Here is a 17,173-nt window from a genome sequence, read left to right as displayed (position 1 = left end):
CACTGACAGTTTTCAATACCAAGTGAAATATACTAACGATCAGGGGAAATATGCAAAACTTTTTTGTTTTTTGGTTACATGCATCAATGCTCAGAGGTTACTCCTGGTTCTGCACCCACGAATCACTCCTGGCATTGCTCTGGGAATTACACGGGGTGCTGAGGATTGTACCCAAGTCGGCCACATGCAAGGCAAGAGCCTTGCCTGTTGTGCTATCTCTCTGGCCCCAGAAATACACACAAGTTAGAAAACTGTCCTCATTTTCTCTGAGCTGATTGTCTTTTACCTGTCAGCTGTGTGCATCACTGCCCACAGACCTGACCTGTCTGCCCTGCTTTCTGCTACTTTCCTTCTGGTTATGAAAAAAAAAATCTTCCCTCTTTTCTCTTTTGTTTTATTTACCAGCTGTTCTCCTAGCAGGCATTGAATTTTAGTACCAACCAATGAGAGGGCTTCATTCTTGAAAAAAAAAAAAGAGGAGCTATCTCTGTCATAACATTTGATATGCAATCTCTGAATTGGCCTTTACTGACATGTTTACAATGCAATGTGTATTTTTCCCATGTCAAATGTTAGCACAGGGCTAGATGTTCTAGGGATTAGAGATCAAACTTGTGGTATGATTCAAGGAAATAGTAACAGTGAACTGGGCTTATAGTTTTCTTGAGCTTCTTTCTATTTTGATATCAATATTATGCTAGCTTTATCAAATGAGGGGTAATTTGTCATCTTTCTATGAGCTTATTACACAAATGGTATAATTTATCATTACAAAATGGCAAAATGAGGATTATCTCATCCTTGAAGGTTGGTTAAAACTGTGGAGGGTAGTAACCTTTTCTTTTTGTGGTAGTGACATTTAAATACATTTTAATAAATAAGTCTACCTTAATATTTCCTGTTTTTCAACTTCTTTTATGAGATAAATGTGATCATTTTCCTACAAAGTTACTACTCCTAGCTTTGTGATCAGGAATCATTCCTGTTGGTGTTCAGGTAATCATATGGAGTTCTTGGGATCAAACCTAGGTTTGGTGCATGCAAGGCAAGTGCCCTACTCATGTACTATCTCTCTGGCCCTAGAGTATTTTTGTTACCAAGGAACAGCAGACCGTTGAGCAGTCATTATCATACCCCCGTTATCTTATCCTAGGCAATACTAAACTGTGGTATTTATATGGATTTGCCTGTTTGAATATCTCTTTTAATGGAATCATTTAGATTTTTTTGTTAGTGTCTAAGTAGTTTCAAAGCTCATCTTTATATATAATGTAACTGTGCCTTGTACCTTTTTTACAGCATTGTAGCACTGTCATTTTTATAACTAATAAATATTCCACTGCATGGCTATAAAACATTTTGCTTATCTACTAATCAGCTGATGGACATTTAGGCTGTTTCCGTATCTGGCTATTACAAATAATGCTGCTGTCAACCTTCACATGCAAGTTTTTTGTTTGATATTGGTTTTATGTATATACATTCATACATATACACATATATACAAATATATATACATAAATATACCCATTGCCAAATTGTTTTCCAAAAAGTTTTCATCACTTAAAAAAAAAGTTTCCGTCACTTTACAGCATGTTGAGGATTCCTATTTTTTTCACGTCTTTACTAATATATGTCATTATCACCTGGCAAGCTACCAGTGGCATATTTAATATGACAAAAACAATAACAAGTCTCACAACGGAGACATTACTGGTGCCTGCTCGAGCAAATCAATGAGAGTGGGATGACAATGATACAGTGATACAGTGATCAACATGTTTTATGACAGTCATTCAAGTGGTGTCTCATAGTGTTTTATTTTGCTTTTGTTTTTTGCTTTTTGGGTTCACACTCGATGATGCCCAGGGGTTACTTCTGGCTTTGCACTCAGGAATTACTCCTGGCTGTGCTTGGAGGAACATATGGGACGCTGGGAGTCAAACCCAGGTTGGCCGCGTGCAAGGCAAATGCTCTACCCACTATACTATCACTCCAGCCTCCTCACAGTGGTTTTGATTTGCATTACCCTAACGGCTAATGGTTAATGCTGATTTTTTTTTATGTGCACACATTTGCAAACATCGAATACAACACAATTATTATTATTGTGTTATAGTTCTTAATTTTATAGTTACAAGATCCTTATTCGATATGATTTGTCAATACATTCTGTGAATTATCATTCCATTTTCCCCCCTAGGCCCTTGCTTTCTGTTGTGATGGCTGAGGACACACACTTGGTTGTGATGCTTGTGGAGGGCCCCACATCTTAACTGCAGTGCTCATACGAGCCTACTTATGGAGAACAAGGATCTAGGGCAGTAGAACCTCAGGACCGGTTCCCAGTGCATGAAGAGCACAAAAAGGATCAAATGTACAGTCCCACTCTTGCTAGGAAGATATGAAGAGCCACAAAGACTGTTCCCTATCCTTTTATTTCTTAAAGGCATCCTTTAAAGCACAAATGTTTTTATCCTTGGTCCCTAGAATTAAACTGCCACCTAGCTGACCAGTATTGTCAAGAGTAGCCCCCAGGTTTCCTGATCACTAGATCGTGGCAAAAAAAAAAACAAAACACAAAACAAAAATTAAAAAGCCCCCAAATTTTTTACTTTGAATATTTCCACTCTACATTTTACTCTTGCTGCTGTTTGATAGCTTTTAATTATTTTTATTTTTATTTTATTCTTCCTACTTTATTCTTTCCATTTTCTAAGCATGCCTTATACTTTCCCCCTAATTTCATGAGCTAAAAGCTCTGAACACTGCAAGACTGAAAATATAACAATATACAATACAAAATTCTTACATAGCTTTGGCCACATTACATAACTTCTGATTTTCAGTTTCAATGAGTAGACAATTTTTACTCTTTTCTTACCCCAAAATTACATTAAATTTAAAAAAATCAGATTATATTATTTGAATCACAGTTTTTATTATCTTTAATGTATCCTATTAAAACTTCCTGGTAAACTTCTTGCAAATTAGTTAATTTTCCTTTTTTAGAATAATATCTTAAAATATTTAACATTTGTTTCATTTGGGGGCTACATCCGGTGGTGCTCAGGGATTACTCCTGGCTCTGAGCTCAGAAATCACTCCTGGAGGGGTTTGAGGACCATAGATGGATCAAGGGATTGAATTCAGGTCAGGTGTGTATAAGGCAAGTGCTTTACCTGCTGTAATATCACTCTGACTTATATCACTGTATCACTGTTATCCCATTGCTCATTGACTTGTTCGAGCGGGCACCAGTAATATCTCTCATTGAGAGACTTATTGTTACTGTTTTTGGCATATCCAGTATGCACAGATAGCTTGCCAGGCTCTGCCGAGCAGGCTCCATACTCTCGGTAGCTTGCCGGGCTCTCCGAGAGGGGCGGAGGAATCAAACTCGGGTCGGCCGCATGAAAGGCGAACGCCCAACTGCTGTGCTATTGCTCCAGCCCCTGACTTACAAAATAGTTAATTTTTAACAATGTCCCACATGAAAATGAGAAGCACTTTTTTAGAATATAGAGTAAACAGACTGTTAGATTATCCTAATTTTTCCTATCCATGACTTACATTTTTTCTATTTAATAGACTATAATTTCTGAAAGGTGCTATTTTGATTTAGTAGTTTCTTCACTGTATAATACCATTTTCTTTACAAATCTCAAGGCCTATATATAAAGGCTTACAACTAGTATGTTCCTGGTAGATTATCCATTTAACATATAGAAAACTAGTGTTGACCTATCAATTTTTTTTCTAAAATACGTTTTTCAAATAAATATCTTATGTTAATTTTGCTAGCCATGTGTTGGTAAAGCCTGAACAAAATTTTATCCCATTTTGCATGAGAAAGCAAAAGTGATTAACTCTTTAGCACTAGAGCTGGCTAATAGCTGCCGTATTGAAATGCTTACCATCATTTCAAAAGCTATTTTGGATAGCAATTCAATTAGCCTAGATAATTGATTTTTGGTTCAATAACTTTCCCTAGAAGTAGACTTGCTGGATCAAGGCTATGCACATTTAAAGTTGAAACATATTCTAAATTTTTTTCTATTATGTGATGTCAATTTATAATCCATTAGCAAATAAGTTTAATGTTTCTCATACTTCACAGTGAACGTTATGACTTTACTCCAATTTTCTCTTAATTGATTCCTAATAAAATTAACATATCTTTAGATGTTTTTCTTTTGTTATGCATCTGTTTATATGTTACAAATTAGCTTAATGAGGAAAAATGACAGAAAACAACTTCTGAAGTTAGGTTTTATATAGTATCCATCAACATATGTATAAAACTTAAAAATTTTTACCTCATCTAAACAGTTGACACGAACATTCTTGCTAGCTAAAAGTGTTCCAACTTCTTGGATAGTTCCTTAAAAAGAAAAAGAAAATGCAAAGGTAATTTATCATTAAAACAGAGAAAAGTCTTACATAAAGAAAACAAAATTTAAAGGGTTATTTATAAAAAACAAGCTTTTCAGGTTAGGCTATTTAAAAAAAATAAAGTAACCGGTCACATATAAGTTATCTCACAAAGTATTTATCTATAAGCACAAATTTATAGAAACTAAAATAGCACCATATTGTTTTTACTTCCATTGACCTTAGAATATATTAAATTGGCCACATTTTCTTTTTGGCAGTCATACAACAACCACAAAGCTGAGATTCTTAATACTGAAACAAATCTTAAAGTAATCTCATCTAACCCACCATCTAAAACTTAAATTCCAGTTAATATAATGAATGGTGTTCAAAATATAATCAGCATTTATATACTTTATCACTACTAGGCCTTGTGAATTGATGGTATCCTTAGAAGAGAATTTCGTAGGTAAACATATCTTTCAAACCTATTACTATATAAAAGTAACCTATGGTTAGGATTCAAACCCTCACACTAAAAGTCTTTCATGTAAACCTGAAGGTCAGTCTTCTGCAAATTTGGAAATAAGCTGTAATTAGGCCACAACTGTCAGGTTTTTCTAGTCTTGGGTAAGGCATACTGACAGAATCAAGTAATTGCAGGAAAGAATGCTGCTATTATCATCTTTAATAAGAGGCAGGCACACATTCTGCCAAAGGGAGAAAAAAAAATCTGGTTTGACTAGGAAGAGAACAATGCAATTGAATGTTCTCAGGGAGAAAGGATGAGATAAGCCTCCTCTCTCAAGAACATAAAAGAATAGAAGCACATCCCAACTAAGAATTATTTATTCTCCTTCTCCTTCATTTTAGCAATGATTTGAAGACATGTTACACTCTACCAGTCTAGTCAATATTTCAAAGGTGGAATGCAGAATAAGGAACAACATGTTTCTCCCCCTCCCCAAACTCTTCCTTAGGCAAGTCCACTCACTCAGAGGGGATGCAGAAAAGTGGATCCTAGATTGACAGAGGAATAGCTCTACCAGAGAAAGCAGTGCAAGATCTCTAGGCCCCCAGTTTATGAGAACAACTTTTGTATGCAGTGCATTTTTCTGACTTTGCTCTTCACTGTGGGCAGTCAATATTACAGACTAAAAGGCTGCAGAATGAGAAAAAACCTTTGAAAACAGAAACAGCACAGTGGGTAGGGAGCTTGCCTTCTAAATGCTAACCTGAATTCAATCCCTGGAACCCTATATGGTCCCCTGAGCCTGTGAGGTGAGTTGAGCACAGAGCCAGGAGTAGCCCCTGAGCACCCCCAAGTGTGGCTGCCACCCTCAAAAAAAAAAAAGAAAACAAAACAAAAATTTAGCCATACCTATGGTTTCTCCTCAGAAACTCTCTCTCAAACATATTTAGAGAGGAATTAGAACAAAACTACCACACTCCCCATTTCATTTCAGGAAGATGCTTCAGCAGAATTTCATTATTCATTGAGGAATAAATATTTTTTTTTTACATCTGACCAGGAGATGTTTAGGAGTCAAGTGAAAATACTATAGAGATTGGGAGCAAATCAAAGCCTGCTACAAGTTAGGAGTAGGGGAATTGTAATCGTACATACTGGAAGTTTGGCCAAAAATTTTACTGGTGGCCAACAATGTAAACCTGTCCAATCATGGAGTAATTAAACAAAAAGATGAGGTATGCACTCATGTACCACAGAATACCAGTTAATCTATTGAACTGCAAAGATCAGAATGCAAAATATTTTCTAAAGCAGCTAGGCTTTTACAGGATAAAATTTTGGGTATTGTGAAACACGTGATGGCTTTTAATTTAGTGTTCTTAATTTAAAAACATTAAGAGGAAATTCTGATAGAAGATCTATAATGGTACAGAAATTTGAAATGTGTGGCTCATGCAAGCGATTTTTATTTTCTATCACCATATTTACTGCTCATCATAGACACTCAAACAAGATTTTGCAATTAAGCTTAAAAGCTCAATTACTCATGTTTCTCTGGAAATCTGATTTAACAAACACTTGAGATGAAGAATATACGGAGTGTGTGAACTGAGCCAAGATTTATCTTCACTGGAGATAAAACTTGCGGACCTAGAACTGATGGAAATAATACTGAATAGTTTTCTTTGTGAGAACTCTGCAAAATGGAGCAATTCAACGCAAATTCAACTCAACTTGCCTCAGTTGGGCCATGGGGTAGGACTGATATATCTATTAAAATGGATCAGCATTTTGGTAGAGAAGACATAATGTGAAGAGTGATTTCTGTTTTGTCTTTTCTTGTGCCAGCATGGTAGTCATTTTAAAACCACTATAAAATTATTTTCTTTGGAGGAATGGGCACATTTAGGGCAATGACAGTGAATTTCAGAGCTTACTACTGGCTCTATGCTCAAGGACCAATCCTGGTAGTGCTCATCTATGGTAGCAGGGATAGAAATGGGGCTAGCACCTTAACTTCAGTACTTTCTCTGCTGCCTGATAAACTCTGTAAAATTAAGTAGGTGCTGTAAAACATCATCTTTGAAGCACATGGTATCAGGATCCATCATATAGGGTTTCAAGGACTAAACAAGTGTTTTTTTTTTTGTTGTTGTAAGGGACACGGTAAGCCTTCAGCTCATATTAGATACTTGTGTTTATATTCAGGGCAGCATAATATAATTCATGCAATGATTATTTTTTGGGAATCCCCTAGAAAGAATTATTTTAAGATCTCCATATTCAAGATGATTTTTTGTTATTTTTTGGGCCACCCCTGGTGGTAGATAGGGCTTACTCCTAGCTCTGCATTAGGCAATCAGTCGTGGCAGGGCTCAGAGGACCACAAGTGGTGTTCAGGATGCAACCCAGACCAGCTGTGTGCAAGGCAAGTGCCCTACCGACTCTACTAGCTTTCCGGCCACAAGATGAATATTTAAAAAAAAAAATGGCCTGACAGTTTACATACAAGTAAACTCATCTGAAAATGGTTTAGGCACCATAGATGTCATTCAATGGCAAAGCTCATGTACAGGATTCTGGAGTGCATGCATAATGTACCTGCCCACATGCATATGCAAACACACACACATACACACACACACACACACACACACACACTTCACAGTGGCTAAATTTTTAAAAAGCAACATATGGATTGAGATTTATTCACAGATATATAGTTATGAGTGTATTTTAAGACAGATATAACTATAACATCTATTTTGAAATAGTGAATTTAATTAAACATGAAGTTTCTGAAAGTTCTCCTAATGGAACCATTTTTTTTTCAACTCTGTCAAACCTTAAATTTGAATTATAATCATGACATAAAATCTATAGAGTATCTAAAAGGGTTTATTTTGTTTTTCAAAATGAAGATAATAATGCCCATAGTCCACGCAATCATCACTGTCACTGTCACTGTCATCCTGTTGCTTATCAATTTGCTTGAGCAGGCACGAATAATGTCTCCACTGTGGGACTTGTTACTGTTTTTGGCATATTGAATACACCACAGGTAGCTTGCCAGGCTCTGCCATGGGATCGGGATACTCTCAGTACCTTGCCGGGCTCTCCGAGAGGGGCAGAGGAATCGAACCCGGATTGGCAGCATGCAAGGCAAACGCCCTACCTGCTGCACTATCGCTCTGGTAAGAGGAGGCAAAAAATGACAATAACATTAACATCCCCAGACATTGCAACAATAAAGGAAAGGGGGAAAATTAAAAAAACAAAAAAAAATAAAAACAGCAAAACTAGAGGGCTAGAGAGTAAGGTGCTGAATGTACATGATACTGGGTCAGCAAAAACAAAACAAATAGCTTGTTTTAAAAGAAGAGCTTAGGGGCTGGAGTGATAGCACAGCGGGTAGGGCGTTTGCCTTGCACGCGGCCAACCCGGGTTCGAATCCCAGCATCCCATATGGTCCCCTGAGCACTGCCAGGGGTAATTCCTGAGTGCAGAGCCAGGAGTGACCCCTGTGCATTGCCAGGTGTGACCCAAAAAGCAAAAAAAAAAAAAAAAAAGAAGAGCTTAGGGGGCCGGAGTGATAGCACAGCGGGTAGGGCGTTTGCCTTGCATGCGGCCGACCCGGGTTCGATCCCCGGCATCCCATATGGTCCCCCAAGCACCCCCAGGAGTAATTCCTGAGTGCAAAGCCAGGAGTAACCCCTGAGCATCTCTGGGTGTGACCCAAAAAGCAAAAAAAAAAAATAAAAAATAAAAATAAAAGAAGAGCTTAAAACCTGAAAGCTTTGTAACTTTCCACATGGTGATTCAATAAAAGAATAAATTAATAAAATAAATAAATAAAATAAAAGAAGAGCTTAAGGGGCTGAAGCGATAGTACAGCGGGGAGGGCGTTTGCCTTGCACGCTGCTGACCCAGGTTTGATTCCCAGCATCCCATATGGTCCCCTGAGCATTGCCAGGAGTAATTCCTAAGTGCAGAGCCAGGAGTAACCCCTGTGCATCGCCAGGCGTGACCCAAAAAGCAAAAATAAAAAAAAGAGCTTAAAATGCTCACAAAAGTGAATATGTGAATGGCTTGATGAGTGAATGAACAGCCGGACCCAGGCATCAGACCATGGGAAAGGGTCACGGCAGCAGTGTTCTGTCGGAGGGCAGTTCTGCCCATCAACCATGCCCTGAGCACCTCCAAGCCTGGCAGCAAATTTCCTGCCCCAGATCAGAGCATCCCCCCGGGTTCCCCTATTCCACCCCACCCGGTGTGGAAGATAAAACAGGAGCCAGAGAGCTAGTAAAGGGCGCCCAGCATGCAGCTGCCGCCCCACCTTGCCCACGCTCCCCTCTCCCCACCTTTTCCCCCTCCCCCCCCCCGCCCGCCCCCCCTGTCCAGGATCCACCAGCAGTCATATTCACTTTTAAGTTAAACTTTTCATTGATGACTATGATACCAGGGCTTTTCAACCTCTTTACATTGAAGAACTGCCAAGCGTCTGAGCACTGATCCTGGAGCCTGTAGTTAATAATAACCACTTTGATAAACCAGTGGATTTATAACCTATTATACCTGTGTACTGGTGCCTGAAAACCACTGATTACAATAATTATGAGCAGATCTGCATCTTTCTGAACCAAAACGACACTACAAATATACTATTAGTCACATAGGACTTTACAGCAGTATCATATTCTAATAGTCTCAATTTAGAAGCAAATGAACTGTGTCTTGATGTGAATAGCAAAGTAAACAGTATTAAATATCTATAAAATGAATAAAAGCAGAATACAAAAGCAGGTTTTATATGTACATCATGGGTGAATCTCAAAGTATTCCATAAAAGAAGTCACACTCATACACACTGGATTATTTATAAAATTATTAAATTTATATAACATTTAGAATAGAGAAATTTAATCAATAGACAGAAACCTATCATTGTCTAAGGTAAGTATGGACAGAGATTTGGACTGCAAAGTGTCATGAAGAATCTTTTGGGGAGATGAATTTTGAGTTCATTATCTTGACCGTAATGATAGTTTTATGAATGCATAATTAAGTAAAACTTGATTTAAAATATACACCTTTATCATGTGCTACTCTTGAAGTGTATTTCATAGCTTCAGTTCAACAAACTAATTAAAAGAAAAAGAAACCTACAAGAATATTGAAACTGAATAGTTGTTCTAACAATCTAAAGTTGGTGTATTAGTGGTAGAGTGGGGGGCTGGATGGCTGATGGAAAGGTCCTTGAGATATGGTGGAAGGAAGTCACTGTAGTCTGGTGGTGAGTGTGGAAAAATGTGTGCATGAAATTATCATCAACAATGTTGTTAATCCCAGCACAATAAAAATGGTGGAGGATATTTTTTTTAAGGAAAAAGGAAAAAGAACTCAAGTAAATATAGTACTTTTCTGTTCAGTAAGCAACACTGATTTCAGATACTAAAAAGCTAATAGAACATTTTCTGATTTATTTCCTTAGAGGAGATTTATTTTGAAGTAGTGCTTTCTTGGTGTATTGAACAAGATTGCAGAACTTGGGAGAAGGGATCAGTTTACAGGTAACATAAATCAGTTAGATGTACTTCAGTGATTCCAATTTTCTCTTCTTAACCATTATAAAATGGATGCTATTATTATGGCTAAAATGGGTCTAGAGAAAACACACTCGGTTTCATCTGGAACTCCTCAGCGTCTCCATAAATATACAATCTGTAGAATACTTAGATGGGAACTCACTCAGAAGAAAGTGTTCTAAGCAGTCATAAAAGCAATGCATTAAATTCTCTGGCCTGTGAGTCCTATGTAGTTTGCTTAACCTCTCGCAGTGACTGGCAAAAGGGAGACACTTCAACATTTGAGTTTATTTTAGATAGACAGGCCAAGAAGACAGGTCAGACTTGGCTAAAGGCTTATTGTTAGTTTAGAACTGACACATCTGTTACTTCTGGAAGTTGAGAAATGGATCATGGGGAAAAGATTAAGAAGTCCACCCAACTACTTAAAAAAAGTTTCTCATGAGTATAAATATAAGACTTTGTTTATGACCTTTATTCAATCAAAAAATATATTATAGATTAAACGTACACAAGGCTATATCAATGAGTTAAAATGAGAATATAACCTGATAGATGATAATATTTTGCTAAAATTAAAGTGCCTCTCCTGTGAATATAAGGTGCTAAGTGCAGTGAGGCCAGTTTTATTTAGTGTGTTTGTTATCAAGCCCAGAGCATTCCTGTGACAATGGACTAATCAGTATCTCAGCTCTTCCACTTACCACCTGTGACATTGGGCAAGTTATCTACTTCCTATATTTTAGTACTTGAATGGAGTATCTTCCCACTAGTTGCCAACACAAAGAATATTTCATGTGCTTTCCATTTCCAGATTCTCACTCATTTCATTTTCATAGTGTTATGAGGTGAGTGCTATTTTTCACAGGAAAATGAACCTACAGCTCAGAAACAGCAAGGTGACCCAAGGCTACTTCACAGTAAATGACTGAGGTACAAGCCCAGAATAAATGGGCAGGGTTAACCACCATGCCATGTTGTTCCCCAAGACTGTACCTTAAAAATAATAATTGCATTCATTAAGATAAAGTGGACAATTGTGTACAAAGAATTAGACCCAGTTCATATTAAAATTCCATAAATCTTGGCTAGTTTCTTTCTTACATCTCTCATTATATATGTATATACATATATATATTTTTTAACAGTACAATGATGTCCAACTGATCTTCAGCTGATAAGAAGGTATAGTATACTAACTATATCTCATCTTTTCTCATCCATTTGGGCCAATTAAATTAGTGAAACACAGCAATATGGGTGAAACTTGATGTATATGGTGTGGTCCAGAAATATCACATTAATAAGGATAAGTTCATGCTCCCTTTCTTTGAGGAAGGGGGGGCACCAAATGCAGCTGTGCTCAGGGCTTATTCCTGTCTCATGCTCAGGGATCATTTCTGAAGGTGTTTGGGGAAACCATATGAGGTACAAACCCAGTTGCACCTTACCCACTGTACTATTTCTGTCCCTCACATTTCCTTTTATTTATGACTCTGCCACTGCAACTTGCATTAAACCATATCCAGTGAGAGCTACCTGTGGCATGTATAGACATCAAGGTAGGTAATCTTTTTGTGTTCTTATTCGGGGGCCACTCCTGCTCTGAGCTCAGGGGTCACCTCTGGCGGTACTCAGCAACCATACCTGGTGCCAGAGATGGGACAAGGTCAGCTGCATACAATGCAAATGCCTTAGCAGCTCTATAATCTCTCTGGCCAGAATGTGTCAATCTTTAAAATAAAACTGGGGACACCTAAGGACATATCCAGGGACTTTGTGCACACCCTCTTTCAGAGAGACCCACTTTATAAAACTGATCAGGTGTTCACTTCTGAGGGAAGATGAAACAGAATGTGCATCATTGGTGGACAATGAGTTGACCCTTTTTCTCCTTTTGCTTGGCACCGTACCTGGGCATTCACACCTTTGTTTTATTGAATCCTGAGGCCTTGAAAGGCAGGGAGAAAGAACAGGAAGACTGAATTACTTGCAGGCTGATGAGAATAGTGCTGAACAAATGACAGAAACATCAAGTGAAAAATCCCACAACCGTGGTCAGGATCAATGCAGCTGACACTGATGAAGAACTGCGGAGACCAGAGGGTATGGGCTGTGCAGGTGAGCACCTGTTGATTTCAGCGCCCATATTTTCCCTCCTTTACATTTAGACTTCACTTATCAGCATCAAGAATAAATTGGTTTTGCTGTGTGGACGCCGGTGTACATGGATGAGAGAGACAGAGAGATGGACAGACAGCGACAGAGACAAGAGAGACGAAGACTGAAAACCGGGAGGCTTTAGCTGCAATGATTAGTCACCCAACCTAGAGCGTGGACTTAAAATTAGCGCAGTAACCACCGGGCAGTTCCATGCACATCATCTCATCTAGGCGCCCTGTTGGTGCAGGTCACACGTTGCAGTCACCTGCCAGGTAACGGGATTCAGGGACTTCACAAGGAACCCATCACTCTTCGGAGACCTCCTCTGGGAGATCCAAGAGAAAACAGCAATAGCTTCGGGCTGGTCCCCGGGGCCTGAGCCTCCCCCGCCCCCACCCCCCGGATGATCAGGACAGCGGAAGTGGGGCTCGCTCGGGGCGGGCAGAAAGGAATGCGTGGACTGGCCAAGACCACAGCGCTGCTAAGTGCGCGCTGTCCAGACATGCGCGCGCGCCCCGCCGTTCTCCGGCTGCCCAGCGGGCTCCTGCGGTGGCTGGGGGCTTCTGCAGGGACACCCAGAGAGGCTCTGGAGGGAAAAAAACCTCACCCGGGCAAATGACAGACCTACTTCTGCGTTCTTTCATGGAACCCGGCTCTTTAGGAGCACTGTCCACCCCAACCAATGCGGGGGGCGGGGAGGAGGGAGAGGAGGGGCGGGGTCATCTTCGCCATCCAGATCTTTCGGCCTCCGGAAGTCGAAAGATCCACTGCGACACTGCTCCAAGAACCTGGAACTCCCAGGCCTCGGTCGCTGTCGCCAAGATGAACCGTGGTGAAAAACCGCTGGAGGGGGTTTGAAGAATGCACCTCTCGAGCGCCCACTTCGGAGATGGATGCTCCTTATCCTTTCAGGCGGGGCTAGGGAATAAGCACGTTTTCCCAAACCCTGATTTAGAAGGGGGAAAAAAAACCTTGGCAACGTCAGCCGTGGTCCCAGCAAAGCCTCCTCCCGCCCATCCATGCAACAGGCCCCAGAACGAGGGAGAGAAACGCAGTTTCCTTGTCTCCGATGACAACCTGTCAAAATGGCAGCTAAGGGTCAGCCAAGCCAGGGCCGCCTCCCAGACTCCGCCCGCCTTCTCCCACCCTCCCCGCCCCGAGCCAGGCTGGCCGCGATCGGCTCCCAGCCCTGCACCCATACCTTTCCCGATGACTTCCAGCAACTCCTTTTCCTCCTGGCTCAGCTCGCCTTTCTTTATGTGAACCATTTCCCCCGCCAGCTTGAAGGATATTCCGCTTCTTGCAAATGGAAAGAGGCGTGAATGTTGGGAATGCTAGCGGCCCCAGGACCGAGTAAAAGACAGGGTTACAAAGTAGCCAAGCACGGGACTTGTTCGAATTCTTGCCCTCCTCCCGACGCAGGCGAGCAGCGGGCGAGCTTGGGCGAGCCGAGCGGGCGGTCTCCGCAGGCCCAGGGGCAAATCCCCGCCCCCTACTCGTCATTGGTCCGGGGGGTGGGCGGAGCTGCCGGAGGCGGCCGCGAGCGCCTGTTATTGGAGCAGCCCGGAGAGGAAGATACCAACTGGAGAAGAACAAAGGGGGTAAATAAAATTGCTTTTACCCGCTCTTCGCTCCTATTACGTCCCTATGCTATTATTTGGGAGAAAAAATATTTAGAATGGTATCTATGACATTTCAACTCCGCATCTTGAGGTTTGGGGTTCAGAGAGGGTCCCGGCACTCACTAAACCCCCATCATTGCTCGGAGATTGACACCGCCCGAGCCAGGGGCGGGCTCGGAGGCGGGGGGCGGCGCGGGAGGCGGGGCTGCGCCGGGCTCAGTGAGTCGATGTCAATGTGTCTGTCCTTCACTCCTCCATTGTCTGCCGCCGCCACTGCCGCCGCTGCTGCCACCGCCGCTGTCGGAATCACCGCAGCTCCCAGCCTCGCGCGTCGCCGCTACCTCCTCGGACAGGTGAGAACAGCCCGGGTGAGACCAGGAGAGCCTTTGAGATGCTGCGAGAACCGCGACTGTCGCCCCCCTGTGGGCTTCCACCCGGGCCGGGGCTGGTGGAGAGGAAGCATGTGCCCGCCGGGGCGGCTTTTCCTGCTTCTCGCTAGGAGATGCCTCCTCTGCAGCTCACTGCCCTCACTTTCCTCCGGTGCCCCGGCTGGGGCGATGCCTCCTTTTCGACACGTTTTGGGTTTTTTTTTTTTTTGGGCCCCCCTACCCTGGGCGCTACACCGGGACCGTGAGCGGGCGGGGGCCGGCCCACGCGGTGGGAAGTGGGAAGTGGCGGGTGCACAGCGTTTCCTGCGTGGCACAGCCAGATGCGACTCCGGAGCAGGCCGGGACTGGAGCTCAAGGAGCTCAGGGTACGGTGAAGGAGGGGGAAATATAAATAAAGAAAAGAAACAGTAGATAACACAACTCGCCAGGGCGTGCGAGATAAGCGCTTGAGGAGGTCGCCTCGCGGGAGGAGGTCGTTCTCTCCTGGTTTAAGAAAAAAAAAAAAAAAACACCCTTACCGCACCGAGACAAACCCACAGCCCCATCCCACACCCTCACAGCCCTTGTCATCTCTTCGGGTCGCCGTGCAAGCTGCGGGAGCAAGCCGGATGCGATCACCCCCCCAGGGTGCCGCTTACGGATGTTTGGAAGCAGTGTACACTTTGCACTAATGCTTGGTTTGTAAAAAAAAAAGAGGGCCTGCCGGGTGCGGGGAGAAAGGGCCTCTTCCCTGCCAGAGTTCGCGGTCTCTTTGTAACTCAGAGCTTGAGATTTATGGAAATAGGAAGGGGAGGCGAAGGGGCGGGGATTAAATCGGTGTCGCTGGCTATATATAGTCGTAGATTGCCTCTTAATCCGGTCTTCATTCGACGGTAATACGTAACCTCGAGCATTGCCCCGTAGATAGTTGACGGGGTGTGTGCACCCCCCGCCCCCACCCCCACCCCCACCCCCCGTGGCTCGGAAACCCGGCTTGGCTTTGCTAACGTGAGCTCAGTCATTCCTCCGAGGCGGGCATCTCTATTGTATTCCCAGCGACAGTGAAAGCTTCTTTGGAAATTAGTGTTTCCGTTGTTTCTCTCTACACGGCGACTGTTGATGTTTCTCCCAAGACCCTTGCTCATCAAAGAGAAATGCTTGAATAATTAGGAACAGGTTTTTTGCTAGATACCCGTCCCCACCACCACTCTTTCTCCCCACAGTGCCATCGTTAAAGTAAAATGCGTTTTCCTCTTGCCATGTGCGTTCCTTAAAAAAAAAAAAAAAAAAACTTTCACTAGCGTTCTGAAATCCTGGATGTTCTTCATTATTTCCTGCTTCGAACACAATTATCTTTCCTCAACTCCAGCTATTTTCTAATGCTCCATCTGTAAAGCCCCAGACCGATTTGAACCAGAACAACTCAGATGAAAACGGTTTGAAATTACTCATGTCAATGTATAACAAAGAAACTTTTGTTTGATGGTACTTTAATAATGATGTGACTGTTCAAACAAGTAGGAAGGCTTTGAAATAGAAAGGCCAATCTTTCTTGTAACACTTGGGATATTGTTGCAGTTGCAATTGGTTTAAAGTGGAATTATGCAGAAGAAACCCACAGGCCCCAAAGGAAGCTGCTACAGATTACCATCCCAGGAAATGTGTCATTTTTAACTACAGGGAATGTGTGGCAAAAATTGTTGATACTTTATTGTCAGTGGCTTCATCTCTTGTGCCATATTTGGGCCATGGTTAGTTGAAGGTCACACCTGTTCGTGTTACTGAGGTTATCAGTTCCTCAAGTATAGCAACTTGCCACCTATTTTCTTGAAGCCCTATGGCATTTAGTTGATATTTAGTTCCCTCTAAATACAATGTCAGTAAATTTCATCAGCAACATTTAAAGACAAAAGCAGACATCTGCCTAGAAATGCAGTTAAAGAATGTAATTTTAAATTCCTAGAAACATGCATAATGGATAGTGCTCATCAGATGGATTACATTAACCGTTTTGTACAGTGTAAATATTTAATGTAGGAGTAAGATTAGCTAATGAGCCTACCTTAGAATAGATGAAGGAAATTTTTTTTTTAATTCTAAGAATTTATTTACAAGCCAAAAAGATAGATCAACAGACTGAGAGCATGCTTTGCATGCAGAAGGCCTGGGTTAGTACTTGGCACCCCATGGTTCCCAACCCAACTCTCCTTCGACAACACTTGCTGCATGTGGCCCCAAAACTAAAAATAAGAAGGATTTATTTACATCAGAGAATTTTTGTTGATAATAAAATAGCTACTAGTTATTGAATATTTCTTCTACTTTTCTACCATATGCTTTGTTTAGAAGTATTGTTACTGTAATCCAGAAATTAGCCCGTATTTCTATTTGTGTAAATAAGGTGACAGGAACAAAAGAAGCAATACATAGCCCCACAGTTAAGAAGTATCACTGTAGCACTGTCATCCAGTTGTTAAATCAATTTGCTTGAATGGGCACCAGTAACATCTCCATTGTGAGACTTGCTGTTACTGTTTTTGGCATATTGAATACGCCATGGGGAGCTTGCCAGGCTCTGCCGTGAGG

The 17,173-nt window shown here is 41.7% G+C and overlaps 2 protein-coding genes across 2 annotated transcripts in view; one reads left to right on the top strand and one right to left on the bottom strand.

Moving 5' to 3' along the window:
• The window catches only part of ANKMY2 (ankyrin repeat and MYND domain containing 2), a 47,143-nt gene extending 33,062 nt beyond the window's left edge, over window positions 1–14,081 (bottom strand). Inside the window, exons 1-2 of the mRNA XM_004602230.2 lie at window positions 13,799–14,081; window positions 4,320–4,384 (exon numbers count right to left, since the gene is read on the bottom strand). Of these exons, the coding sequence (XP_004602287.1) occupies window positions 4,320–4,384; window positions 13,799–13,865 (132 nt within the window). The 5' untranslated portion in view covers window positions 13,866–14,081. The remainder of the gene's footprint in view (window positions 1–4,319; window positions 4,385–13,798) is intronic.
• Window positions 14,082–14,417: 336 nt separating this feature from the next.
• Window positions 14,418–17,173, top strand: part of BZW2 (basic leucine zipper and W2 domains 2) — a 64,937-nt gene continuing 62,181 nt past the window's right edge. Inside the window, exon 1 of the mRNA XM_004602231.2 lies at window positions 14,418–14,572. The gene's annotated coding sequence lies outside the window, so the exon portion shown is untranslated. The remainder of the gene's footprint in view (window positions 14,573–17,173) is intronic.

Source organism: Sorex araneus, chromosome 1, assembly GCF_027595985.1.
Source record: "Sorex araneus isolate mSorAra2 chromosome 1, mSorAra2.pri, whole genome shotgun sequence".
NCBI lineage: Eukaryota > Metazoa > Chordata > Mammalia > Eulipotyphla > Soricidae > Sorex > Sorex araneus.
This window is presented reverse-complemented; position numbering and strand designations above follow the sequence as displayed.